At 44.1% G+C, this 27,801-nt stretch overlaps 1 protein-coding gene across 4 annotated transcripts in view; it reads right to left on the bottom strand.

Moving 5' to 3' along the window:
• UFL1 (UFM1 specific ligase 1) overlaps positions 1–27,801 on the bottom strand; it is a 149,236-nt gene that overhangs the window by 109,372 nt on the left and 12,063 nt on the right. For all 4 annotated transcript variants that reach the window (XM_033937241.1, XM_033937243.1, XM_033937240.1 and 1 more), the window contains one exon: positions 16,436–16,533. In XM_033937241.1, the coding sequence (XP_033793132.1) occupies positions 16,436–16,533 (98 nt within the window). The remainder of the gene's footprint in view (positions 1–16,435; positions 16,534–27,801) is intronic.

Raw genomic sequence — 27,801 nt, 5'->3', positions numbered from 1 at the left:
TAAAAAATCAACTGATAGATATGGAGAACCGAGGGAAAAGAAAGAACATTAGAATACTTGGAATGGCTGAAAATCTTGAAGGGACAGATCCTGTACAGTTTTTGGAAAACCTTTTACCTAAACTATTACAACTAAATTCTAAATGGCCGTTAGAGATAGAACGTGCCCACAGAACTCCTACAAGAAAACCAGTAAACCAGACTGCTCCTAGACCCTTAATCTTCAAAGTATTAAGATACCAACAAGCTTTGGAAATCTTAAAAGTCGCTAAAGCAAATAAAAACCTAAATTATAAAGGGTCTAAATTGATCTTGGTTCCAGATTTTGCTAAATACACTGCAAATATAAGGAAACAATTTCTCACATTCAGACAACAATTAAAAGAAAAGGGCTACATGTATGGTCTATACCAGTGTTCTTCAACCTTTTTACACCTGTGGACCGGCGGAAATAAAATAATTATTTTGTGGACCGGCAAACTACTAAGACTGAAATTTTTTTTTTAAAACCATCGCCGCCCCGTCCCCGCGAGCCCGGTCCCACAAACCATCTGATCCCATCCGCACAAGCCTCAAATAGTTATGATTTTATATTGTACATATTTTATTAAAGTATAAAAAGAAACAATATTCTATACAATTGTCATTTTATAAATACAAATAATACAGAGCAAGGATCAACAAACCCCCTGTCTCCCCTCCCCTTCACATATATCCCCTCTACTATCAAGAAAACTGAATAAGCCAAATTTCTCTAATCTTTCGCTGTATGGCAGCTCCTCCAACACCTTAACCATCTTAGTCGCTCTTCTCTGGACCCTTTCGAGTAGTAGTACCGTGTCCTCCTTCATGTACGGTGACCAGTGCTGGACGCAGTACTCCAGGTGAGGGCGTACAGCGTCATGATAACCTTCTCTGTCTCTTCAGTCCAGCATCTGCCCCTTCCATTCACTGTCTGTCTTTCCCTGCCATCTCTCCTCCTGCCCCCCCCCCCAATTTGGTCTGGCATCCATCATCTTCCTTCTGTTCCCCTCATGGTCTGGCATTTCTGTCCTTCCCTCCCCCCTGTGGTTTTTAGCATCTCTCTCTTCTCATTTCCTCCACTCAGATCTGATATTGTTCTCTGTTCTCTCTTCCCTTTTCTTCTCTGGTCTTCCTTCTCTATTTTCTGCCTCCATCTAAATTAAATTCTTTTTTACTATTTAGTCCCGTTTCTCTCTTTTCACTGTGTCTACCCACAGCTTGTCACCCCTTTCCCTTACCCCTCCATTATCTTACTATTTTCTTCCCCCTTTATTTAGCTCCTCCTTCCATCCAGTATGTGTTCTTTCCCCACTTCCAATTCAACATCTGCTCTCCCCTCTCAACTGACATCCATCTGCCTTCTGCTCTCTCTCCCTTCTTCTCACTTCCATCATCTGTCTCCTTCTCTCCTCATCTCCTCCATTCCATCATCTGCCCCTTCTCTCTCTTCCCTCCCCCCAACTTCCATCATCTGCCCCCCTTCCCCTCACCTTTGCGGGTCACTTTCTTTCCCCTGAGGGTGGTTCATGTCAGAGGGGAAGCTTTGGCCGAGCATAACTGCTTGCAAGGAACAGTGGAACTTACTTGATGTCATGCTGGGGCCCGTTGCCGTTTGAAGAAAAAAAAAAAAAAAGGGGACCTCCAAAGGTGAGAGGAAGGGAAACCTCCAGGACAGCTGCTCTTTGTCCTCCTTCAGCAGCCCAAGAGTCTTTAGGCAAGCGGCAGCTCTGTATGCTTTTAACTTCGGCACAGAGCTGCCTCTAAGCAGTAGTTTAGCGCGGTTTCATGAGGCAGCCTCGGGGCCTTTGCTAGGCCGGCCCACATCGCATCATCGAAGCGGACCGGCCTAGCAAAGGCCCCGAGGCTGCCTCATGAAACCGCGCTAAACTACTGCTTAGAGGCAGCTCTGTACCGAAGTTAAAAGCATACAGAGCTGCCGCTTCTGGTCGGGAGGTGCGAAGACAAGGCAGGAAGCATACGCTGCAGGAGTCCCGGCGAAGGCAGAAGTCCCGGCACAGCGACGGCAACAGGAAGTTGCAAGTCAGCTGACGTCGGCACTTTTCGTTGCGGCGGGGACCCGAGTCCTTCGCGGACCGGCAAGATTTTTTTGCGGACCGGCACCGGTCCGCGGACCGGCGGTTGAAGAACTGTGGTCTATACTATCCATCAACAATGAGAGTGTCCATTGGGAATAAATCTATATATTTTCAAGATCCTGGAAAACTGAAAGAATTTTTGGCACAAGAGGAACCAATGTCTACATAAAAACAGAATAAAAGGGAAATTTCATCTGAAGAAAGAAGATAGAAAATGTAAGATAAATAAGAAAAAAAGAAGATGGTTAAAAAGAAAGAAGAAGACAAGATTACTAACAGAGTGAATTAACAATCTCTGGTTTAATTATTCTTATAATATATTGGATGTTATGAATTAAATTATTTATAGATTTTATTCCATCCAATTTAAAAAAAAACAAAAAAAAACATTTTATAATTTTTGATTTATTATTATTATTAATATATTGGATGTTATGATATAATTATTTTATAATAGAAATCAAATTATTTATAGAATTATTGCATCCATATTTAATACTGCTAATATTAATTGGAAAAAAAAAATACAGAATTGACTAACTGAGTAGGAAATAATTATAACATAGATATTAATTATAAAATCTTATTGACATAAATATATATTTTATTTAATTACCTATTCATATTAGCTTATTATGAAAGATGATATTTAAAAATGTTTAAAATGATTTTAGTAAAAATTTTACTACTGTCTTTATAGGAATAGATATATCTAATTTATATATATGAATATTTGATATATGGGAATTAGTGCTATATTTGAAATATGATGAATTTATTGCAGGGATAATATATTAGTTGTATCTAAGACTTAAAAAAATTAATATAATTTATCCAATTATAATTGAAATGAATTATAATATAAAAAGGGAAATTTTAATGAAGGGATAAATGAATAATAGGGTAGGTAAAGAAATATGAAATGTATTGAATTTAGAGGTTATCTTTAAAATAATTTATGAATGATTAGTTGCCTGGGGGAGGGGATTTAGGTTTTGCATGACCAATGTGTGTTCCAGGTCAGACATTGATAGTGGTAGGGTGGGGAGGGAAATTAGAGGGTGGGAAAGGGGATCAATATATATTAATTGTGCTAAGATCTAATCATGTATATTATCATAGAATATTGGTTAAAATTTGATTATAAACAAGATGGATATAAAAATTTATTCTATGAATGTCAATGGTTTAAATCATCCTATTAAGAAGAAGAAAATATTATCGTTCCTTAAAAATCAAAATGCGGACATCTACTTCATCCAAGAGACGCATCTTTCTGAAATTGAATCCAAAAAATTATCTGGGGGTTGGATTTCTAAATGTTTATTTGCACCAGCTTTAAAGAAAAAAGCTGGAGTGGCTATTTTGATAAACAAAAAATGTAATGCGAATTTCAAATTAATAAATTATGACCCCTTAGGTAGATGGGTGCATATCAAAATGGTTCTGGGAAATACAACCATGGATTTATTCAATTTATATGCTCCTAATACGAATCAAATGGAGTTTTTCAAACAAATTCAACAGTTACTTTTACCACTGGCTACATCTAATTTAATAGTAGCAGGAGATTTCAATGCTGTAATGGATCCAATTTTGGACAAAAGACCAAGTAGAATTATGAAATCATTAGGCTTAGATAATTTGATTCAATCTTGTGATTTAGTAGATATATGGCGTATTCTTCATTTTAATGATCAAGAATTTTCTTTTTGTTCTCAGGTCCATAAATCCTTTTCACAAATTGATTATATATTTGTTTCCAATAACTTAGCGCAGCGTGTGTTAAAAGCAGTAATAGATCCTATTATAATTTTGGATCATGCTGGTGTGTGGATTAACCTTCAAAATTATGATATTGAACATTTCAATTCAATTTGGAGATTTAATAATGCTTTTTTAGCGGAATCAAATTTTCTGGAAGAAATTAAATTAAAAATACAAGAATTCTTTCAAATTAATGATTCGGATAATATTAATGCTGAAATCTTATGGGACGCTTTTAAAGCAACAATGAGAGGGAATATTATTTCATATTCAGCATATATTAATAAACAACATAAAAAACATTTTCTTGAATTAGAAAAACAAATTAAATTGTTAGAAAATAAATTAATTGAAAAATGGGAAAATAAAACATTACAAGATTTATTAAAATTAAAAGTAAAATATAATGAGATTTCATCTCAATTTGTGAGGAATGATTTATTTAATAGACAAGTTCAATTTTATGGAAATTCAAATAAAGCTGGAAAATTATTAGCAAATTTTCTTAAAGCAAAAAAAAGAAAATCCAAGATTATTGCAATAAAAGATATACAAGGTAATACACACACTAACAATAAAGACATTTTAATACAATTTCTTGATTTTTATAAAGATTTATATTCTTCTGAATCTTATGAAAATAAAGAACGAGATGGACTAAATTTTTTAAATTCATTTATTGGACCAAATGTTCCAGATCATATAAAAAGAAGTTTAGAAGAACCTATATCTTTAAAAGAAATAGAATCAGCATTGAGGTCTCTTAGAGTTGGATCCGCTCCGGGTGGTGATGGTTATACAGTTGAATTTTATAAATCATTTCAAAACATTATTTTACCATATCTATTAAAGTTATATCAATATCAAATGAATAATGGAAATATATCAGGTACTATGGCTGATTCACTAATTATTGTCTTACCAAAACCAAACAAAGATCCTACTTTGGTTTCAAATTACAGGCCTATTTCCTTATTAAATGTAGATGGTAAATTAATTTCTAAAGTACTAGCAACAAGATTGGCAAAAGCTCTTCCTTTCATTATTGATGTACATCAAACAGGATTCATTGCTAAAAGACATTCATCACATAACACTAGATTAGCATTTCACTCTTTAAATTTAGCAAAAACTATGAATGATCCAGTTTTTATGGTATCTTTAGATGCAGAAAAAGCATTTGATAGAGTAGAATGGAAATTTATGTATCAAGCTCTAGAATGGTTTGGATTAGGTCCCGGTTTTATTAAAATGATTCAGACTTTGTATAGCTCTCCTGGTGCAAGATTATATATAAACAACAATTTATCAGATAGATTTAACTTGCAAAGGGGAGTTAGACAAGGATGTCCTTTGTCCCCCTTACTTTTTGATATTGTTTTAGAACCCTTGTTAATTGCAATTAATCAAACTAAGGAGATAAAGGGAATCCCATTTTCTTACTGGGAATACAAACTTTCTGCATATGCAGATGATATCTTATTATATTTAAGAGAACCGGGGAATACTATTCCAAATTTACTTAATCTTCTAGAGAAATTTGGAAAATTTTCTGGATATAAAATTAATTGGAATAAATCAGAAATTCTTCCAATTAATGTTCACTGTACCAAAGGATTATTTGATTCATATTCATTTATTTGGAAAGAGGAAGGATTAAAATATTTAGGAATCATGATCAAAAATACAATTGATGATACAGTCAAAGAAAATGAAAAACTTTTATTGAAAAAAATTACAGAAATGTGTGAACAATGGAATCCTTTACATCTTTCGTGGTGGGGAAGAATTCAAACAATTAAAATGATGATATTGCCTGTGGTTTGTTATCAAATGAGTATGATACCAATATTTTTTCAGGGGTCCTTTTATAAAAAATTAAACAATATTATTACAAAATTTGTTTGGTTTGGGAAAAGACCTAGAATTGCTTTAGTATCTTTACAAAGACCAATTGTGGAGGGAGGGGTAAATTTTCCAAATTTTTATAGGTACCATCAAGCCTATATTCTAAGACAAGGTATGTATTGGATCCTCCCAGATCTCATGGAGAATGTACCAGATTGGCTATATTTAGAATGGCGGCTCCTGTTCCCATTACATTTAGATCATTTAATTAGTATAACAATGCCTAGAAGATACAAAGATAACAGAATTTTATTAGACACTTGGAAAACATTAAGATATATAAATAACCTATCACCAGATCCAATTTGTAAATCACTAAATCAATCTATTTGGGTAAACTCCAGGATCAAGATTGGCGGATTTAAGATCGTCTGGAAACAATGGATAAGTGCAGGTATACGAACATTAAATGATGTCATTTCAGAAGGTTCACTGCTTAGTTTTTCACAATTGCAACATAAATTTGGCTTAAATAAATCATAATATTTTAAATGGATGCAATTGAAGCAGGCCATTCAGGTAGGGTTCCCTGAATGGAAAAATCTTAATACTCAATATAGTCTGCAGGTATTATGTTTCCAGGCGGATTTCTTGGGTCACCAAGCCGCAAAATGGTACAAATTGATATATGGATATTTAAATAAAAAAAAGAAAACTGGTCTTAGGGATATTTGGAGTATTGAGATTGGACAGACAATTTCTGCATCTCAATGGCCACGATTTTGGTCCTGGAGATTAAGATCTACAAAGTCAGCATCTATGAATCAAACATGGATGTTTTTATTACATAGAGTGTTATGGACCCCTACGCGCCTGCAAAAGATAGATAATACTAGATCCAATAGATGCTGGCATTGTAAAATAGAAATAGGGACGTTAGATCACTTAATTTTTTTTTGTCCTTGTGTAAATGCCTTTTGGAATTTGATTTGGCCCCAAATTAACAAATTATTAGAAAATCATGTAGGACTCTCATATGATACCATATTATTTGGCATTGCAATGAGAACTCAAAGTCCTATCTCAGCAAATAATAACAAGCTGCTATTAATATTGACAGGAGTCGCCATGCAACAAATCACTTAAAATTGGAAAGACTATACCAAATTAAATTATACGTTCTGGTGGAACTCTGTCTGTCATATCTACAAAATGGAAAAAATATTAGCATTACAAAACGGGAATCTTCATAATTTCAAAAAAATTTGGCAACCATTGACTAACTATTCTAATGATTAGTTTTCTTAGCACAATTGTAGTACTTAATAGGAAAGGGGTGGGTTATGCATAATTTTTGGAAACATTAATTGTAAAAATGGGGAGGGATTTATAACTTTTGATCATATATAATTATAATATATACTGTTTATAAATTAAATTGTATTAATGATAGATACAATGATATATAGTAATTAAATATATTACTTGTGATTCAATTGTTGTAAAAATTGAAAATTAATAAATAAAAATTAAAAAAAAAAAAAAAACCCCAAATAGTACCATGGCATTTAGCTGAAGTAGAGCTTCGATTTCCTGAAGAAGAAAGGACGTCTGTTGAGATGTAAAAGAGGACTCTCTTGGCAGGTGATTGAGGGGAATGGTTACAAAATGGATAGAGTAACCCTCCCTGATGATTTTGAGGACCCAGGAATCCATAGTGATGAGAATCCAGAGTTGATGATACAATTGAAGTCGACTTCTGATGGGTTGGGGAAGAGGCTGAGGAGGAATTTTGGCCATGCTCTCTAGAAGCACATCAAAAAGACTGAGCTAGCTTTTGAAGAGCCAAAGACTGGGTTTTTTGAGGCCTCTGCTGTTTTTATTTCTTCTGTGGTGGAGGCTTGGAAGCAGGATACCGTCTCTTAGTTTATTTAAAACCAATCTATAAACTTTTCTTTTTAAAGTCTCTTTTAATCTCTAGAATAACTCTTTTTACATTTTTCCCAATTTCCAATCTCTAAAAATTAATTCTTTTTACCAATCTTACCCCAATCCTAATGTTTTTCCCCACCTCTAGACATTCCCTCTCTTTTCCTTCTAGGAAAACAACATTTTGTAACTTTTGCCCTCCTTTGTTCTTCCCTAATGTATGCTAGTTCGTCTGTAATGTCAGTCTGTTGCTTACCCCCCCTTTTTTAATGTAGTACAATATATATTTTAATGTTGTATGCCATATATTTTCAATGTTACTCGCTTAGAATGTAATAAGCGATTCATCAAATTAAATTAAACTTGAAACTTATATGAATAAGAAGAAGGCTTTGGAGCAGGCTTAGATGACTGACTCTTAAGTCTTAGATCTGTTTAAAGAGTTCCAATTCTGCTTATGTTGTGTAAGCTTTTGAGTAGCAGCCTCTATCTGGTTGCCGAAGAATTCTTCACCGAGACAGTAGATATTGGCTAAAGGTACACTAAAGGTAGTGGCCACGGCTCGAGGCACCAAGAAGTGCACGGACGTCACCCTGATGACATCATGCGCATGCGTGACATCACGTTGATATCCATGCATGTGCAGAGACTCTCCAGACAGGCCCTGAGATGCCAGTAGGGCATGCCAGCAGGGAAATTTAACAAATATCAACTGAGTACCCCCAACCACAGACCTCCCAAGCTCCACCCTAGACCCAACCAAGCTCTTCCCCAGATCCCGCCCCCTTTACTAACTGTAATGCAATTTTTTCCATTCATTTTTCATATGTACACAATATACACAGCAGATATAAATTCTCAAAACTGATACATTTCAATTGAAAATAAAATCATTTTCCCTACTTTTGTTGTCTGGTGACTTTATTTTTCTGTGCTTTTAATCCAGTGCCTTCTTATCCAGGAACAAGATGTAAGTGGTTCAAAGGGAGGTTTCATGAGTACAGAAAGAACCACATTGAGATCCAAGCAACAGGTGGTTTTGTGTGAAATAGGCCTTTCATGAAAAGGATTATCAAGGGATGACCCAATAAAGGCTTCTTGTCAAGAATTGAGTAGAACACACTGATAGTGCTAAAATCAACTCAGAGTTGGTTTTTGGACTAGAATTAGAGAGGTATAGAAGGTAGTCTAAAATTGATGGAAGTGGGCAGGTAATAGGTTCTAGAAAATGTAACACACTCCAGGATGAGAATTGTGTCTACTTAAAGCGGTAACAACGCTGAATGGAGGGCTTCTTAGATGCTTCTATGACAGTAGATACTGCAGCCGAAAGGGAAAAAGAATCTACTTGTTCAGAGAAAGAATCAAGTTGGTAGTGCTAATGAGGGATGGGGGGTTAGGGTGAAGGAGAGAGCTTTCATTCTGAGTGAGTAGTGTTGGAAATGGTTGCAATTAACACAGTTCTTTGAATGAGAGTTTGTAGGAGGAGTGGAAACCAAATTTTTCATAGCCAGGAGGGGTGCGATTAAAATCATGTTGCCTCAATCTGAAGTCTGAGTAGAATTTTTCCTATGAGAGGGATCAGAGGAAATGCGTACAAAAAATGAACTCTCCAGTTAAATAGAAAGGCATCCAAAGTGACATGATTGGGGGCAAAGAGTCTGGATCAGAATTGTGGAGGTTTGTGCAAAGGAAAAGAAAGATCTATGTCCAGTGTTCCCTGTCAAGAGAAAATTTGGTGTAAGATGAACATGCTGAGAGACCATTCGTGAGGCTGTAGAAGTCTGCTCAATCTGTTTGTCAGAACATCCTGCTTCCCTGCTAAATAAAGTGCCCCAAGAAATATTCCACTAGTTGTTGCCTATATCATAAGAAAATAAGAGTTGCCATACTGGGACAGACCAAAGGTTGATCATGCCCAGTCCAAATTTTGATTGCTTCCATACAAAGGGGATGAGATCCTCTTCCCCTTGTTTGTTCAAACAGAACATAGCAACTTGGTTGTCTATAAGGATGAGCACTACCTGTTGGAGTAAAACAGTCCTGGAATGTTTTGAGAGCATTGCCTATCGCTTGTTAACTCAAAAAGGAGAAATTAGGTTCTTACCTGCTAATTTACTTTCTTTTAGCTTCTCCAGACCAGTAGAGGTTAACTTTACGAATGGGTATATATCTAATCATGACCAGCAGGTGGAGACTGAAAACAAAACTTTGGGACAGTATATCCTAGCCCCTCCTCTCTATTTCCCTCAGTCTGCCGAATAGCCAAGCAGAACCAAGAACTGGAAAACAACAGAGAGAAAAAACAATACTCCGAAAGGAGTAACAAATAACATACCCAAAATGCTGTTGGAAAATGCAGAGGAGAAATTCCCGAAGGAAGAATGTCCCCACAGCTCGCCAGCTAAGCCAGCCGAGCCACAGCCGCTGTTCTTCAATTCTCCCCGGCCCTAGAAAAATACTAGAACCCGCAGCAAAAACCAAAAACTGCCCGCGCAACAGCCCCAACAACAACAACAACAGACAGGGTGGGGACCTCTACTGGTCTGGAGAAGCTAAAAGAAAGTAAATTAGCAGGTAAGAACCTAATTTCTCCTTCTTTAGCACTCTCCAGACCAGTAGAGGTTAACTTTACGAATGGGACGTACCAAAGCAGTCCCTCTCACGGGCGGGACCCCCGAAGGGCCGATACCAGTACACGCTCACCGAACACCGCGTCCCGACGCGCCTGCACATCAACCCGATAATGACGAACAAAGGAATGCAAGGAGGACCAAACCGCAGCCTTACAAATATCCACTGGAGGTACGAGCGACGACTCAGCCCAAGAAGCCGCCTGACCCCGAGTGGAATGAGCCTTGAGAAACTCCGGAACAGGCTGCTGTTTCAGAAGATAAGCGGAAGCAATCGTCTCCTTGATCCAGCGCGCAATAGTAGCCTTAGAAGCGCCAGCTCCCCGACGAGGACCCGCCAGGAGGACAAAGAGATGATCGGACTTCCGGAATTCCTGGGTCCGCTGCACATAAGAGCGAAGGACCCGACCGACATCCAACTTGCGCAGCTGCCGTTGCTCAGAAGAGCCCTCCCGACCACCCAAGACCGGGAGAACCACCGATTGATTGACATGAAAAGGAGAAACAACCTTCGGCAGAAAGGAAGGAACAGGCCGCAAGACGACCCGCTCCCTAGAAAACTCCAAGAAGGGAGCCCTACAAGAGAAAGCCTGCAGCTCAGAAACACGCCTAGCAGAAGTAATGGCCACCAAAAAGACCGCCTTCAAAGTAAGGTCCTTCAAAGAACAGTCGTCCAAGGGCTCGAAAGGCGGACGCACCAAAACAGAGAGAACCAGATTAAGATCCCAAGAGGGAACCGAGGGCCGTAGGGGAGGCCTAAGCAACTTGGCCGCCCGCAAAAACCGAATCACATCAGGAAGAGCCGATAAACGCTGACCTGACACCAACCCTCGAAAAGCCGACAGGGCCGCAAGATGAACCCGGAGAGAAGACCAAGCCAGGCCTCTATCCAGGCCATCCTGCAAGAACTCCAGAATGTTAGGCAGAGAAGCGCGAAAAGAGGTCACTCCCCGCGCCCGACACCATTCCTCAAAGAGACGCCAAACCCGCACATAAGCCCGAGAGGTAGAAAGCCTCCGGGACCCCAACAGTGTAGAGATCACCTTGTCTGAATATCCCTTCTTGCTAAGGCGACCCCTTTCAAGAGCCACGCCGTAAGACAGAAGGGAGACGGGTCGAACATGGGAATGGGACCCTGCATCAGAAGGTCGTCCGAGAGAGGCAGAGGAAGAGGATCCGCTACCAGGTGCCTCACCAGATCCGCATACCACGGACGGCGAGGCCAATCCGGCGCCACCAGCACCACCAAACCCGGATGGTGAACAATGCGAAGAAGCACTCTGCCCACCAGCGGCCAAGGAGGGAACACATACAACAGCCCCTCCGTTGGCCACTGCTGGACCAGAGCATCCAGACCCTCGGCCAGACCGTCCCTGCGACGACTGAAGAAGCGGGGCACTTTGGCGTTGCCACCCGTGGCCATCAGGTCCATCAGGGGCTGCCCCCAAGCCTGCACTATCAACTGAAACGCCTCGGCGCCGAGACACCACTCTCCTGGATCTAGGAAGTGACGACTGAGGAAGTCTGCCTGAACATTTTCTACTCCGGCTATATGAGAGGCCGAGAGGTCCAGCAGATGGGATTCCGCCCAAACCATGAGCAGAGCCGCCTCCTGCGCCACCTGAGTGCTCTTGGTGCCCCCCTGACGATTGACATAAGCCACCGCCGTGGCATTGTCCGACAGCACTCTGACCGACTTGCCCAGCAACAGGGAGTGGAAAGCCAACAGCGCCAGACGGACCGCTCTGGTCTCCAACACGTTGATCGACCAGGCGGCCTCCTCCGCGGACCAGGAGCCCTGAGCTGAGTGACCCAAACACTGAGCCCCCCAACCCAGGAGACTCGCATCCGTCAGGAGCACCGTCCACTGCGGGAGATCCAGACCCACCCCCTGAACTAGGTGAGGGGTCTGGAGCCACCAACGCAGACTGCAGCGCGCCAAGCCTCGCAGGGGAACCGGAACATCCATCCCGTGCCTCTGGGGAGACCACCTCTGGAGCAGAGCATACTGGAGAGGACGCATGTGGGCCCGCGCCCACCTCACCACGTCCAGGGACGCCGCCATCGACCCCAAGACCTGGAGGAAATCTCGCGCCCGAGGACACCGGGACGCCAAAAGCAGGCGAATCTGAGATTGCAATTTGCTCACCCGGCCCTCTGGGAGGAAGACCTTCCCCAAGGAGGTGTCGAACAGCACCCCTAGGTACTCCAGACGCTGAGCCGGGACCAACCGACTCTTGGAAAGGTTGACCACCCAGCCCAGCGACCGGAGAAACTCCACCACCCGAGCAGTAACCCGGGAGCTTTCCTGCAATGACTTTGCCCGAATTAACCAGTCGTCCAGGTAGGGGTGTACCAGGATGCCCTCCGACCGCAAGGCTGCCGCGACGACCACCATCACCTTGGTGAACGTCCGAGGAGCCGTGGCCAGCCCAAAGGGAAGCGCACAGAACTGAAAGTGCCGACCCAAGATCGCAAAGCGCAGGAAACGCTGATGAGAGGCCCGAATGGGAACATGCAAGTAGGCCTCCGTCAGATCGAGAGAAGTGAGAAACTCCCCCGGCTGAACCGCCAGAATGACCGACCGCAGAGTTTCCATACGGAAAGAGGGAATCTTGAGAGCCCTGTTGACCCCTTTTAAATCGAGGATGGGCCGAAAGGTCCCCTCCTTCTTGGGCACCACAAAGTAAATGGAGTACCTGCCCGTGCCCCACTCCGGAGGGGGCACCGGAACAACTGCCCTGAGATCTAGCAAGCGCTGAAGGGTCTGGCGAAAAGCCTGCGTCTTCCCCGGAGTCTGACACGGAGAAGCGAGGAAAAAATCCGGCAGAGAGCGGGCGAACTCCAGGGCATAACCGTCCCGCACCACCTCCAGGACCCACTGATCGGACGTGATCTCGGCCCATTTGGGGAAAAATTCGCGCAGCCGGGCCCCCACCGGAACCAAAGGGGGCGCCGGCAAGGCGTCATTGTGCAGGACGGGAAGCGGGGGAACCGGCGGAGGGATTCCCTGCCCCCCGACGGGCCCCCCGAAAGGGCTGCATGCGCTGGAAGAACCGACCCCGGGAAAATCCCGGAGACTGGAAAGAAGCAGCCCCACGCCCAGGGCGATACTTGCGAAAATCCCGCAAACGCCCCCGGGCCGCACCCCCCCGAGACGCCGGGCGGGCACGGTCCTCCGGCAGACAGGGAACTTTCGAGTCCGACAGAGTCTGAATCAACTTATCCAAGTCCTCTCCAAACAAAAACGACCCCCGAAAGGGAAATTTAGTAAGCTTAGCTTTGGACGCAGCATCCGCCGCCCAAGCGCGCAGCCACAACACACGCCTTGCGGCCACGCCAAAAGCCATAGACTTAGCCGAGATCCGCACCAAGTCATATAGAGCATCTGAGAGGAATGAGGCCGCCATCTCAATCTTCGCAACCTCCTGATCCACCAGAGACCAGTCGTCAGACTCTCGATCCAAGACCCACTCCGCCCACCGAAACACGGCGCGAGCGACCAGTCCCCCACAAATAGCCGCCTGGACCCCAAAGGCAGAGACCTGAAAATTTTGCTTAAGGATGCTCTCCAATTTGCGCTCCTCAGGGTCCCGCAAGGCAGAACCGCCCTCAACAGGCACGGTATGCCGCTTGGAAATTGCCGAGACCACCGCATCCACGACTGGCGAAGCTAACGTAGCCCGATCCCCTTCAGGAATGGGATACAGGCGAGCCATGCTGCGCGCCAGCCGAAACGGCGTCTCCGGCGTTTTCCACTGCTCTAGAATAATATCCCGAATATCCTGATGCATAGGAAAAGAGCGGGAAACGGAACGGATCCCCCGTAACAGGGGGTCCCCCACACGCGGAGTCTCCGGCGGCGCGTCCTCAAAACGCAAAACCGAAGAAACCTGTTGAATAAGGTCAGGCAGCTCATCTTTCTGAAAAAGGCGCACCACGGACGCCTCGTCACTGGAGAACGGGAAATCCGACAACCCGCCGCCAGCTTCCATCCCCTCCAGAGAGTCCTGGAACTCCTCAGAAGGGTCCAGGTCCTCCTCCAGACCGACCCGTTCCTCCGACCACAAATTCTCGTCCCACGACACCCGCGGACGCTTGGACAAGGGAGGCGGCGGAGGGGACGTCACGCCAGACGAAAGAGGCAAAGCCGCAGGGAGCGCGGAGGAAAACCCACCCCCCAAAACCCCCTGGGCGCAACCGGGACCCCCAGCCGCCTGAAAATAGGCTCTGCATAAAGAAAAGAAAAATTCAGGAGAAAAACCCCCCGAGGGTCCCAAGGGACTCCCTGCCACAGCAGGGGACCCAGCAGAACCTTGCCCCTGCATAGTCAAAACAGGGGGAAGGTCACCTGAGGTGGAAGACAAAATGGAGGGGCCAGACAGAGAAGATGGCGGTTTTCCCGCCAAAAAAGCTCCCTCCATAGCCTGAAGCGGCTGAGAAACCTGAATAGTCTCAGCCGCTAAAGCAGGCAAGCCGGCATCAGCTGTCAAAAAATCAGCTGAGAGGGAATCCTCTAAAACCCGACCGTCGGCGGTTTGGGGAATCCCTCCGTGGGCGGACGGAGAAGACCGGGCTTCCCCACCGTTCCCTGCCGACTCGCGAGGCACCATCGGCGGGGAGCTCTGGGCGCCTGCAGCCGCTGCCGACGGAGCTCCTCCACCGCACCGGCCTGAACACCGCTTGCACAGGCCGGCCGCGAGTGCCTCGCGTCTGGAGCACAATGAGCACTTTTTCCCTTTAGAAGTGCTCATTGCTCCATACGCGACCTAGCTGCAAAAAAGTGCCGGTTAGTTGAAAAAATACAGTAAAATACAGTTTTCTTAAAGGGATACAACCCTCCAGACCAGCACTACCTCAGGATTTTTTTTTTTTTTTACAGAACAGACTCCACAGGCTCTCGAAGCAATATGCCTTGCTTGATTTAGGGGGCAAGGCTTACTGCTGAGGCTCCTCTAAAAAAATGTGGGGAGGTGGAGGAAGTGGGGGGAGGGACCCCGCTCGTGACCCGCCGGGTTTGACACCCCCGAGGTCGGACGAACCCCCAAACAGAGTCCGCCCAAGCTCCGTCCGGCTAAAAACAGGGACAATAAACCCCCTAAACAAATTCCAACAGCCCTACCAAGGGAGATGGGTACAGATCACTCAACACCTGCTGGAGACTGAAAGAAGACAGACTGAGGGAAATAGAGAGGAGGGGCTAGGATATACTGTCCCAAAGTTTTGTTTTCAGTCTCCACCTGCTGGTCATGATTAGATATATACCCATTCGTAAAGTTAACCTCTACTGGTCTGGAGAGTGCTAAAGAAGATTGATATGCAGACTTTGTCCATGGTGAGACCTCTGCTGCAGTGTCCCGCCTTTGTGGGGACAGGAAATTGAAGCAGAGTTTGTAGGGAAGGGAGAGAGGTTTCCTGCTGGAGGAGAAAGGCGGGATGCCGGATAAGCAGCTCGTTTTGCTCTCCCTCTCCCCCAAACTACACCAATGGTTTTAACCCCTTTTTATTTTATTTATTTATTTTTAAAAATTTCTATACCGCCAAAAATCTCAGCGGTTTCCAAGATTACATACACTAAAACAAAATAGTCCAAGATCACAGAACCTATAGCTATCGACACAGAAAGTGCCATTTGCATTACTTTAAAGAATAATCATCTGCTTTAAGTTAGGGAACAAGACAGCTTCAGAGAAAGTATCATGCCATATTAAAAGTAGATAGGTTCTCTGGTAACCTAGGACAGAAAAGAGTCCTTCTGTTAACTAAATAATAAGCTCAGTGAGCAATAATGCTCTGCAATCACTATCACAAACAGGATTCCAAAGAAAGCTGCCAGGACCCTAGTCCTGTCTACTGATATATCTAACACATTAGGAATTTTAATAGTAAGAAGCTTGGCTAGCTTTACAGCATTTCAAGAACCTAGCATTTAGTAAGAGGTGACAGGTTCTGATTAACAGATGTGGTTTCATCGGGCTAAAGCCAGAGTGCAATCCCAGCTAATAGGATTACATTACAAAGCTTAATCAGTCTCATTAGGTTGGAAAATGCATTAGGACACAAAGCTGGCAGCAGCTCAAATCAATTGGATCCAATATGGGGCAATGCATTCCCTTTCTCATCCAGTACATGTACTTACTCATCCACGAGCTGCCCAAGCACCAGCTGGATATTTCTGTCCGATTTAATAATGTCATTTGCCCTGCTTTCAATGTGGACCAAATCCACATTGATCACCTAGGAAAGAAAATGAAGAAAAAAAACCAACAACCCACATTAGCTGAGATTCAGGCCATACAAAGTTTTATTGTATCAGTCAGTCATACAGAGCGCTCCACTGGCCAACTTGTAAAGGTTTCCTAGGGCTAGATTCAGTTTTAGCCCTTCTATCCCTGTAAAAATATAAAAGGCCCATTAAGTCAATGGATTCTTTTTGCTGCAACTTCAAGAAGAGGACAAAGAAAATGTGTCATCACAACCTGTGCTCCATTTAAGAACCAGCATGCTGAATAAGTTTATGCTTGCATATTAATTTTCTACAGAAATCTTTCCTTTGCAATATCCAAAATTTATAAACAACTCAGTATTTTTCATCCAGTGCCCAGAAATCCTTTCCAGGTCATAGGCATCACTACGGGATGGGAGCTGCCACTCCAAATAGAATAAAAATAATAAACAACACGCTTGCCAGAGGCATTCAGTATATAATTCACTATTTATAGTAAACTTTTCATATAGGAAGAATTTGTGCTCAGAGACATGGAGGAAAAAGGGGAATAAAATTCCCCCCAAAACCTCACCACCCTATCATTGCATCTCTTCCAAAAATACAATACTACTGAAGTTATGTTAAATCTTGTAATAAGTATCAAAACACTTATCTTATGTTATTACTTCTTTGGCCCCAACGTGCCACGTTTCAATTCTTCTTCAAGAAGTCAAACGATAAGGCTGATAAGACAAAAAGTCTTATACTCTGGGTGTCAGTCTCTCAAAAAGTTTAACGAAGTCTTGCACAGAAAAAAATCTTTCTTCACTGCTCTTAGCTAAGTGTCAGGAGTGGTGTGCAATGGTGGCAGGGGAGTAGGCATCCCTCCCGCTGCTGGGGGGTGTGTGCTGGGAGGGTGTGCAACAGCGGCAGAGGGAGGGCATCCCTCCAGTTGCTGGAGGGTGTCGGGGGTTTGTGTGATGGTGGAAGCGGGAAGAAGTGGGCATCCTTCCTGCTGCTGGGGGGGGGGGGGGCAGTTGTGCGACAGTAGCAGTGGGAAGGAATGGGCATTCCTCACATTGCTGGGGGAATGTCAGAGGTTTGTGTGATAGTGGCAGCAGAAGTGGGCAGCCCTCCTACCGGTCTTCCATTTGGGGGTCTCTTTTTTTAATTTAATTTGTGGGTGTATTTTGTGCATGTACCAATTACTATCACCAGCGACTCGTCCCATGTAAATTTAGTGACCCTCTGTGAACCTCATATGCATGTGTGGTTTTTAGAGAATGACTCACCTTTTTCAAATTGTTACATTTATGGCCACAATAGTGGCACAACCTATTATATATGCCAAAACATACCACTTATTAGGGACAGTGCACCTACTACCATCAGCTATTGTAGTGTCTTATAGAAACTTAAACTCAGGAAAAGGCCTCAGAATCGGAGCCTACGCACAGTCTTGATCACAGACTGAAGTTGTCAGCGTAGTTTTTTTATAGCTCCTTAGCTCCAGTCATAGGCCAAAAACCTGAGAATGTGTATTAGTATTTTTTAATTTTTATAACTATTTTTAATACTTTTTTGAATAAATAATTTTAAATCTTCTAAGTAACTGAATGTTATTTTAGTAGATGCAACTATTCCTAAGTTTTGAAAAAACTAGCAACTGAGCACTTATCTCAATCAACTTTCTTTCATGTGCTTCAGTATTGCCTCAGCTTCAAATGATTCATTGTTTGCTGTTAGATTGCTGCCACTGCCATTTCGTGGATACACTACTTTTTCCACTGCTTCAGGGCCAACGGCAAAATCAATACAGCATCTATAGTATAATTAAAAGAATAAAAAGAAAAGAAAAGTTATCTATATACTGATATCATTTCTTAATTCCATAGTATCAGAGAATAACTTACTATTCACAGCCGCCAGAAGTTTTTCAAACCGGGACAAGATGGCACCGGCATACATTTTATACTCACATAATAACGTGCTGACTATGAACGTTGTATTACGTGCTGACTAGAGAATGACACGGGGAAAAAATCTGTCCCCGTCACCGGCTCACCATCCTCTGCACCGCCCCGTCACCGTCACCGCCATCCCTTTCACCGCCCCGTCACCGCAACTGCCATCCCATTCACCGCCCCATCACCGTCCCCGCTACATCCATATAAGCCTTAGTACTGTAATATTTAGCTTATTCCTTTCTTATAAATCAAAGTTCCTGCTGCTGAACTAGAGAAAGAGATGTTCAGCTGGCAGGGCTTTGTTTATAAATTTTTATCAACACAACTAATATACTATTTTATCCTAAAGCAAAAAATAAATAAATAAATATAATTTTTTTTTCTACCTTTGTTGTCTGGTTTCTGCTTTCCACATCTTCTCATTGAATTCCTTCCATCCACTGTGTGTCTTCTCTCTGCGTCTTCCATTTGCTGTTACTGTGCCTCTCCCTTAACCACCCCCCCAATTGGTCTAGCACCCATCTTCTTCCCTCCGCTCCCGCATAGTCTGGCATCTGTCTTCTTCCCACTCTGTCTTCCACATTTCCCTTGGGGGTCTGTTCCTCTCCACCCTCCTTCAATGTCTGTTCTATTCCTTTCCACCACCACCCTTCCCTCCCTCCTTTACCATCTGTTCCTTTCTACTACCCTTCAGCTCCTCTCGCATGGCCTATCTACCTTCCTTCCTCTTATTTTCATGGCACGTTACAATGTAATTTGTGCAAGCCACTGGAGCCTGCAAGCTCGGTCCCTGTCCCATCCCCACAAACCATCTCGCTTCTGTGCTCCTATTTTCTCCATTTCTAATATCTCCCCTATGTATCTGTCATTGCCCCCCCTGTGTCCATATACCATCCCCATGGCATGTCCCCTTTATGTCTCTGTCCCTATGCCCCATGCACATAATTTCCCCTCTTTCTGTTACCTTCCTGTGTCCAGATTTCCTCTATCTTCCTCTTCCATACCAGTGTGTCTCTTCTTTTCAACCCCATCTAGCTTTTTTCCCTCTTTCTTCCCCCCCCCTGCTTCTAGCATCTGGCTCACCTGCCAGTCCTTCCCTTTCTTTCCTGCTGTGGGTTTTTCTTTCCGACTTCATCCCCTTGGCCCAGAATCCTTTTCCCTTTCACTCCCTCCTTCCAATTTGAGCCGGGAACACTAGCGATCGCACGGTCCCCGCAGCCACTACCTGCCTGCCCAATCGATCCTAGTGTTTAGCCAGCTCTCTCCCTTTTCCTCACCTTAGTTTATAGGTTTTCTTTTTCGGCGACCTGCACGCTTTCCCAAAGAGCCGCGCACGCGCGGCTGCTCAGTGTTCAATCTTCTGCTCTGCTGCAACTTCCTGTTTCCGGTTGCGTCAGAGCAGAAGATCGAAACTGAGCAGCAGCGGGTGCGCGGCTCTCTGATAGCGTGCGGGTCGCCGAAAAAGAAAATCTACAAACTAAGGTGAGGAGAAGGGAGAGAGCTGGCTAAACACTAGAATCGATTGGGCAGGCGGGTGTGAGCTGCGGGGACCGCGCGATCCTTCATGCCTCACTGCGGGGACAAGACCATTCACCGCCCCGCGGGCGGTGAATGGCCTTGTCCCCGTCGCCGCAGCGACTGCTAGTTTTCTTCCCCGTTTTCGGTGGGTGACCCGCGGCTAAAATGCGGTGGCCGCGGGTAAACCGCCACCGTGTCATTCTCTAGTGCTGACGTCATTTTCCGACATTAACCCTTAAGGGAACTACAGTATAAGCTAGTTGTTTATCTAGCCATTTCCTAGTCAATTTTGATACAGAATTAGTAAAAATGCTGCCACTCTACATTCTTATTTAAACCTTTTGGTGATAAAGATCCCAATCGAATAATCCAACGCTGTTCCCGTTGGGCTAAATATCGTTTAAAATTGCCCCCTCTATTACTTCGGTGAACAATCTCAATGATAGTGGCTTTCAAGGAAAAGAAGTCATGATTCGCTTCAATGCAGTGTTTGGCTAAAGGAGCTCCTATCACTTGATTTTTAATATTGCTTTTATGTTCAGTTAATCTTATATTAAATCTCCGGGATGTCTGTCCAACATAAATTAACTTACCCGGTTTGAAAAACTTCTGGCGGCTGTGAATAGTAAGTTATTCTCTGATACTATGGAATTAAGAAATGATATCAGTATATAGATAACTTTTCTTTTCTTTTTATTCTTTTAATTATACTATAGATGCTGTATTGATTTTGCCGTTGGCCCTGAAGCAGTGGAAAAAGTAGTGTATCCACGAAACGGCAGTGGCAGCAATCTAACAGCAAACAATGAATCATTTGAAGCTGAGGCAATACTGAAGCACATGAAAGAAAGTTGATTGAGATAAGTGCTCAGTTGCTAGTTTTTTCAAAACTTAGGAATAGTTGCATCTACTAAAATAACATTCAGTTACTTAGAAGATTTAAAATTATTTATTCAAAAAAGTATTAAAAATAGTTATAAAAATTAAAAAATACTAATACACATTCTCAGGTTTTTGGCCTATGACTGGAGCTAAGGAGCTATAAAAAAACTACGCTGACAACTTCAGTCTGTGATCAAGACTGTGCGTAGGCTCCGATTCTGAGGCCTTTTCCTGAGTTTAAGTTTCTATAAGACACTACAATAGCTGATGGTAGTAGGTGCACTGTCCCTAATAAGTGGTATGTTTTGGCATATATAATAGGTTGTATCCTTTGAGCCACTTTGGGTGACACCTCACAATAGTGGCACATCAGATTTTAGTGCAAGTGTTAGAGAATCCACTCCTTAGTACTTACAAATGGAGAAAGTGTTTCTGATGTTACAGTTGGTGATCATCTGGCATCCAGTGTGGTTTAATGTTAAGATAGGTGTAGAGAGGGCTCATTCAAAAGTAAAGGTTCTAGACTTTAAAAAACCTAACTTTGTTCATATGGAGGATTATGTCAGGGAATTGTCTGGATGGGAACATCTGAAAGAAGTAGGAAAACAGTGGGCAAAACTGAAAGGAGCAACCAACTATTTCGTAAGGAAAGTAATGAAAGTAAGAGGAAAAGAAGGCTGCTTTGGTTCTCAAACGTAGTAGCTGAAAAGATAAGGAAAAAGAGGTTAGCTTTCATAAAACTACAAAATATTGCAGAAAGAGTAAGATAGGCAAAAATATCTGAAAAAGTTAAATAGAAGCTGGTCAAGTTGTCAGGAAAGCAAAGATGCAAATGGAAGAAAAAATAGCAGACATGTTAATAATAATAGCCTTACTGGGACAGACCAATGTTCCATCTAGCCCAGTATTCCGTCTTCAGGGGGGGACAAGACTTTTTTTTAGATATATTAGTGATAGTAAGAAGTGCAAAAGCGGCATTGTGAGACAAAGGTGAAGGAGAAAAATATATGGATGAATAGCTTAACAAATATTTCTGTTCTTTGTTCACAGCTAAAGCACAGGGAGCAGGACCGCAGAAGACAAATGAGAAATGGGATGGAGTAGTGGTAGACCATGATTGATTTTCAGAGGATTGTGTTCATGAGGAGCAAGCTAAATTAAAAGTAGACAAAGCGACGGAGCCAGATGGTGTACATCCGAGGGTGCTGAAGAACTTAGGGAAGTTCTGGTGGCTCCGCTGATTGACCTTTTCAATGCTTCTCTCTAGAGTGGGAGTGGTACCGAAGGACTGGAGAAAGGCAAATGTGGTCCCTCTAAACAAAAGTGGAAATAAGGAAGAAGTAGGGAATTACAGGCCAGTAAGTCTGATTTCTGTGGTAAGTAAATTAATGGAAACACTTTTAAAACAGACAATAGTGAGGTTTCTGGAATCCAATGTATTGCAGGACCCGAGGCAACATGGATTCACTAGAGGCAGGTCTTGTCAGACAAATCTGATCAATTTCATTGACTGGGTGACCAGAGAATTGGGTTGAGGGATTGTACTAAATGTGGTATATTTAGATTTTAGCAAAGACTTTGAAAGTGTTCCACACAGGCATCTAATAAATAAACTGAGTGCCTTTGGTATGAGCTCCGAAGTGACAAAACTGGGTTAGAAACTGGTTGAGTGGAAGGCGACAGAGGGTAGTAGTTGATGGAAATTGCTCTGAGGAATGGGATATTGCCAGTGATTCTTTGGCCTGTTCTCTATAACATTTTAAGCAATATTGTTGAAGGGCTTTTGGGTAAGATTTGCCTCGTTGCAGATACCAAAATCTTCAAGAGTACCATATTTTCACGTAGATAACGTGCACCCGTGTAAAACGCGCACACGGGTATAGCGCGCGGAAAACACAAATTTATGTACAGAAATTTTTATAAACCACGCACACCTGTATACCGGGCATGCTGCCCAACTCTCCCGTCGCCGCCCGACTCTCCTTTCACCCACCCCGACTCTCCTCTGGCCACCCCGACTCTCCTTTCGCCCGCCCCGACTCTCCTCTCCCCCTTGAAGTCCTGTCCCCACCCTGAAAGCCTGATGCCCCCACCCGACGTCCGATTCACCCCCCCCCGCAGAACAGCTCGCACCCCTACCCCGAAGGACCGCTCGCACGCACTCCCACCCGCAACCCCACCCTGAAGGACCGCTCGCACCCCCACAGCCTCCCGACCCCCCCCCCCCATCATATAGAAGCTCCTACCGGTGTCCTGCTGCTTTCTCTTGGCGGTCCCGGCCCTTCCGTGAGCCCTGCGCCTGCGCTGCTTCCTCTTCCAGGGGTTCGCCCTTTCTCTAACGTCAATCCCTCTTGCCCCGCCAACACCCCGACTCCCCGACACGATCGGGGCAAGAGGGAGCTCAAGCCCTCTTGTCCCAGCCAACCGCGGCACCCCCGACACGATCGGGGCAAGAGGGAGCTCAAGCCCTCTTGCCCCAGCCAACCGCGGCACCCCCGACACGATCGGGGCAAGAGGGAGCTCAAGCCCTCTTGCCCCAGCCAACCGCGGCACCCCCGACACGATCGGGGCAAGAGGGAGCTCAAGCCCTCTTGCCCAACCCGACCATGTGCCCAAGGCCCCACCCCCAAGAGGGACCTAAGGCTCCCGGGCCTATTCTGATTGGCCCAGGCGCCTTAGGCCCCACCAGTAGGCGGAACTTTGGGACAGATGGGCCAATCCGGCCTCATTCCGTCGTTGGCTGCCTGCCGGACAAGCGGGTTTGGCTCCCGTCTGTCCGGCCAACTACACAAAGGTATGGGGAAGGGGGGTGGGGGTGTCGTGGGGGTCGGCCAGGGGGGTCGCGGGTCGGCTGGGGGGGGCGGTCGGAGGTTCTTGGGGGGGGGGTGGTCGTTGGGGGGTTTGCGTCGAGGGCAGGAGGGCCTGGGATCCCTCCTGCCCGTAATGTAGTGCGGGGTGGGGGTCACCGTGGCCAGGAGGGTTTGGGCTCCCTCCTGGCCCGATATTGTCGGGGAGTTGGGGAGTCGGCGGGGCAAGAGGGCTTGGGCTCCCCTTTGCCCCGATCGTGTCGGGGGTGCCGCGGTTGGCTGGGGCAAGAGGACTTGAGCTCCCTCTTGCCCTGATCGTGTCGGGGAGTCGGGGAGTTGGCGGGGCAAGAGGGATTGACGTTAGAGAAAGGGCGAACCGCCAGAAGAGGAAGCAGCAGGCGCAGGGCTCACAGAAGGGCCGGGACCGCCAAGAGGAAGCAGCAGGACACCGGTAGGAGCTTCTACATGATGGGTGGGGGGTCGGGAGGCTGTGGGGGTGCGAGCGGTCCTTCAGGGTGGGGGTGCGGGTGGGAGTGTGTGCGAGCGGTCCTTCGGGGTTGGGGTGCGGGTGCGTGCGAATGGTCCTTCGGGGTGGGGGTGCGAGCGGTCCTGCGGAGGGGGGGGGGTGAATCGGACGTCGGGGGAGTCTCATATCTCAGCAGTCTAAACAGCTCAAAGTTTGCATTGTATATCTATTAAAGAAAGGGGGGTTTGAAGATCTGAGTTACATTTTACATTTCTTAATATTTAGTGTTTTCCACATAATTTACAGAAAGTATGCATATTCTGTAGTGGGTGTCTAATGGCCTGAGACACAATCTGCGCATAGGTTAGAGTTATTTGTGAATAACTCAGTCATATATATGGCCTTGATAGCTGTTACATCAACCACACACGGATCAATGACCACCACCGTTTCTTCAGAAAACCTCTTATAGGTGTCTTTTAGGGCTTTTAGGGCGCTATATAAAAAATTTTTATATAGCGCGCTCACGCGTAAGGTTATGCACGGTTTGTAAAAACACGTATAACATGCGCGTTATATGCGTGAAAATATGGTAGATACCCCTGATGGTGTGAATAATGAGGAAGGACACAGCGAAGCTTGAAGAATGGTCTGAAATTTGGCAAAGATTTAATGCTAAGAAATGCAAGGTCATGCATTTGGGCCGCAAAAACCAGAGGTGATGGTTACAGTTTAGTGGGTGAAGAACTTTTGTGCATGAAAAGAGGAGCAGGACTTGTGTGTGATATAGAATGTGATGATCTTAGGTCAGCAAAAAACAAAACTGCAGACTATGTACAGGATGCAGGCATTGTTTATTTCAATAAATCTACAACCTTATTATCAACCAAGGGACCGGACACGGTCCATGTTTCGGATAACACGCCTTCATCAGGGGTCCATGGTGGATAAGGTATTGAAACAAAACGCAATAAAAAGGTATCAAACAAGTGCCTGTGTGAATCCAATGCTAAAACCGAACATGCCTCTGCAGTTTTGTTTTGTTTTTTGCTTTGCTGCTTGGTCCACTGCAGATTTGGTTGGATTCTTTTTTGTTTATGATCTTAGGTCAAACAGGTAAAAAAGGCGGCAATGAAAGCTAGAAGAAGGTCAAGGTGTATAAGGAGAGGTATTGATGCCCGTGGTGAGACCTCATTTAGAATATTGTGTGCAATTCTGGAGACAGCATCTCGGTTTATATTCGAGTATATACAGTACTTTTATCTTCATCATACAAAAACATTTGCAAAATTGGTCTTCAAAAAAAACTTCTGTTCACAATGAAATTCTTCAGTTCCTAAAATCAGCACAAAAGAATCATCAGAGGCATTTGTTTCGAGGACTACAACTATGGCTTCAAGTGGCAAGTAATTCTTGCATTCTTCTCATGCAAGAGAATGCTAAGGGATTGGATGCTCGAGCGATTGGCATCTATGTCATTGCATGGGAACAATGCTGAAACACTGTCCTCCAGGCATCAAAGCATAAAATTTATTCAAATTACACGTGCTATGTGTGAGAGAGGAACATGCCTGGAACATGTGCACAAGAGTTTTACAGTAAGCACAACTCTTATGCACATGCACAGGCATGATCTGGAGCAGAGATCCAGGGGGCTGTCCATCAGAAGTTCTGAAACTGAGCAGAGGAGTGGTTATCAGGGGGACTAGAAAGAGGTCTCTATGTGCCCTGTGTAGTCGCTGACATTGAAATAAACGAGCATGATCTGGAGCAGAGATCCAGGGGACTGTCCATCAGAAGTTCTGAAACTGAGCAGAGGAGTGGTTATCAGGGGGACTAGAAAGAGGTCCCTATCTGCCCTGTGTGGCTGCTGACATTGAAATAAACGAGCATTTTTCTAGCACACATCACATCTGGTAATTCTTTATACTATGGTATTATACAAAAGGATTTAAAACGCCTTCAATTGGTGCTAAACACCTCAATAAAAATGATTACAGGGAAAAAGAAATTCGATCATGTTACTTCATTACTGAAATCAGCTCACTGGTTGCCTATCAAATACCGTTTAATATATAAGATCTCTATCTATCTTTCATCTACTATGTGGACAGGCAAAAATGGCTATTCTCTATATCATCCAACATCCTCCTAAGATGAAAATATCATTAATAGTAATTAAACTTTCAACAAAGGTTTATCTTTAATAAAATCTTCTAACTGGACTGGATCAAAAAAAATATATATATATTTGTCACTTCCGTACGAAATCAGGCACGTGCATGGAAATTTTAAAAAGAATGTAGCCCCAATGTAGCCATCAGTGCAGACATGAAGGCTGCCAAACAAGTGGAGAAGGCCTCATCCAAGGCAAGGCAAATGATGGGATGTATCAATATGAAATGATTGAGACATTTAAGTACGTCACAGGTCGTGTCGAGGTGGAAAACGACATATTCTTTCCTAAGGGACCTTCAGTCACAAGGGGGCACCCACTCAAACTCAGAGGAGGGAGATTTGGTGGTGACACCAGGAAGTATTTCTTTACAGAAAGGGTGGTGGATCACTGGAACAAACTACCGGTACAGGTGATCAAGGCGACTAGCGTGCTCGACTTTAAGACTAAATGGGACATCCACGTGGGATCTCTACGTGGGTCGAGCAGCACTCTGACTTAATGGGGTGGGACAGTGGAGTGGGCAGACTTGATGGGCTATAGCCCTTTTCTGCCGTCATCTTTCTATGTTTCTATGTTTCTAATAGAAGCTTCGTCAGCCGGAAACCTGAAGTTCTAATGCCACTGTACAGGACCATGGTGAGACCTCATCTGGAATACTGTGTGCAATTCTGGAGACCACACTACCGTAAAGACGTGCTTAGAGCTGAGTCGGTTCAGCGGATGGCCACTAGGATGATCTCCGGGCTCAAGGGTCTCTCGTACGAAGAAAGACTAAACAAATTGCAACTCTACACTATGGAAGAGCGCAGGGAAAGGGGAGACATGATTGAGACATTTAAATACATCACAGGATGTGTCGAGGTGGAGGACGACATCTTCTTTCTCAAGGGACCCTCGGTCACAAGAGGGCATCCGCTCAAACTCAGAGGAGGGAAATTTAATGGTGACACCAGAAAGTATTTCTTCACGGAAAGAGTGGTGGATCACTGGAACAAGCTTCCAGTGCAGGTGATCGAAGCCACCAGCGTGCTTGACTTTAAGAATAAATGGGACATCCATGTGGGATCCCTAGGGAGGTCAAGTCAAGAATCTAGGTCATTAGCACTCAGACTTAACGGGGTGGGTCAGTAGAGTGGGCAGACTTGATGGGCTATAGCCCTTTTCTGCCGTCATCTTTCTATGTTTCTATGTAACTGCCAAAACCTTAGGCTTTAGCTGAAGGAATTGCTTCCTTTTAAACTGGGTTTGTCTAGAGACATCTGGAAAAATTATCACTCGTTGGCCACAAAATAGGTCTTGTTTTTTCAAAAAATATAGTTTGTTTTTCTAACTCTGTTTTGAAGGCCACTAAAAGAGCTGCTCATTTATTAATTATATCTTGAGAAGATTCGAGAAACTGCGATACATTCAAACTATCAGGTGAAACAAGTTTGTCCATTTCGTCTTCCTCTGCTATCTCTTTAGAAGCTCTTGAAATG

Source organism: Geotrypetes seraphini, chromosome 3, assembly GCF_902459505.1.
Source record: "Geotrypetes seraphini chromosome 3, aGeoSer1.1, whole genome shotgun sequence".
Lineage (NCBI taxonomy): Eukaryota > Metazoa > Chordata > Amphibia > Gymnophiona > Dermophiidae > Geotrypetes > Geotrypetes seraphini.
Note: the sequence above shows the minus strand (reverse complement) of the source record. Positions and strands in the feature narration are given on the sequence as shown.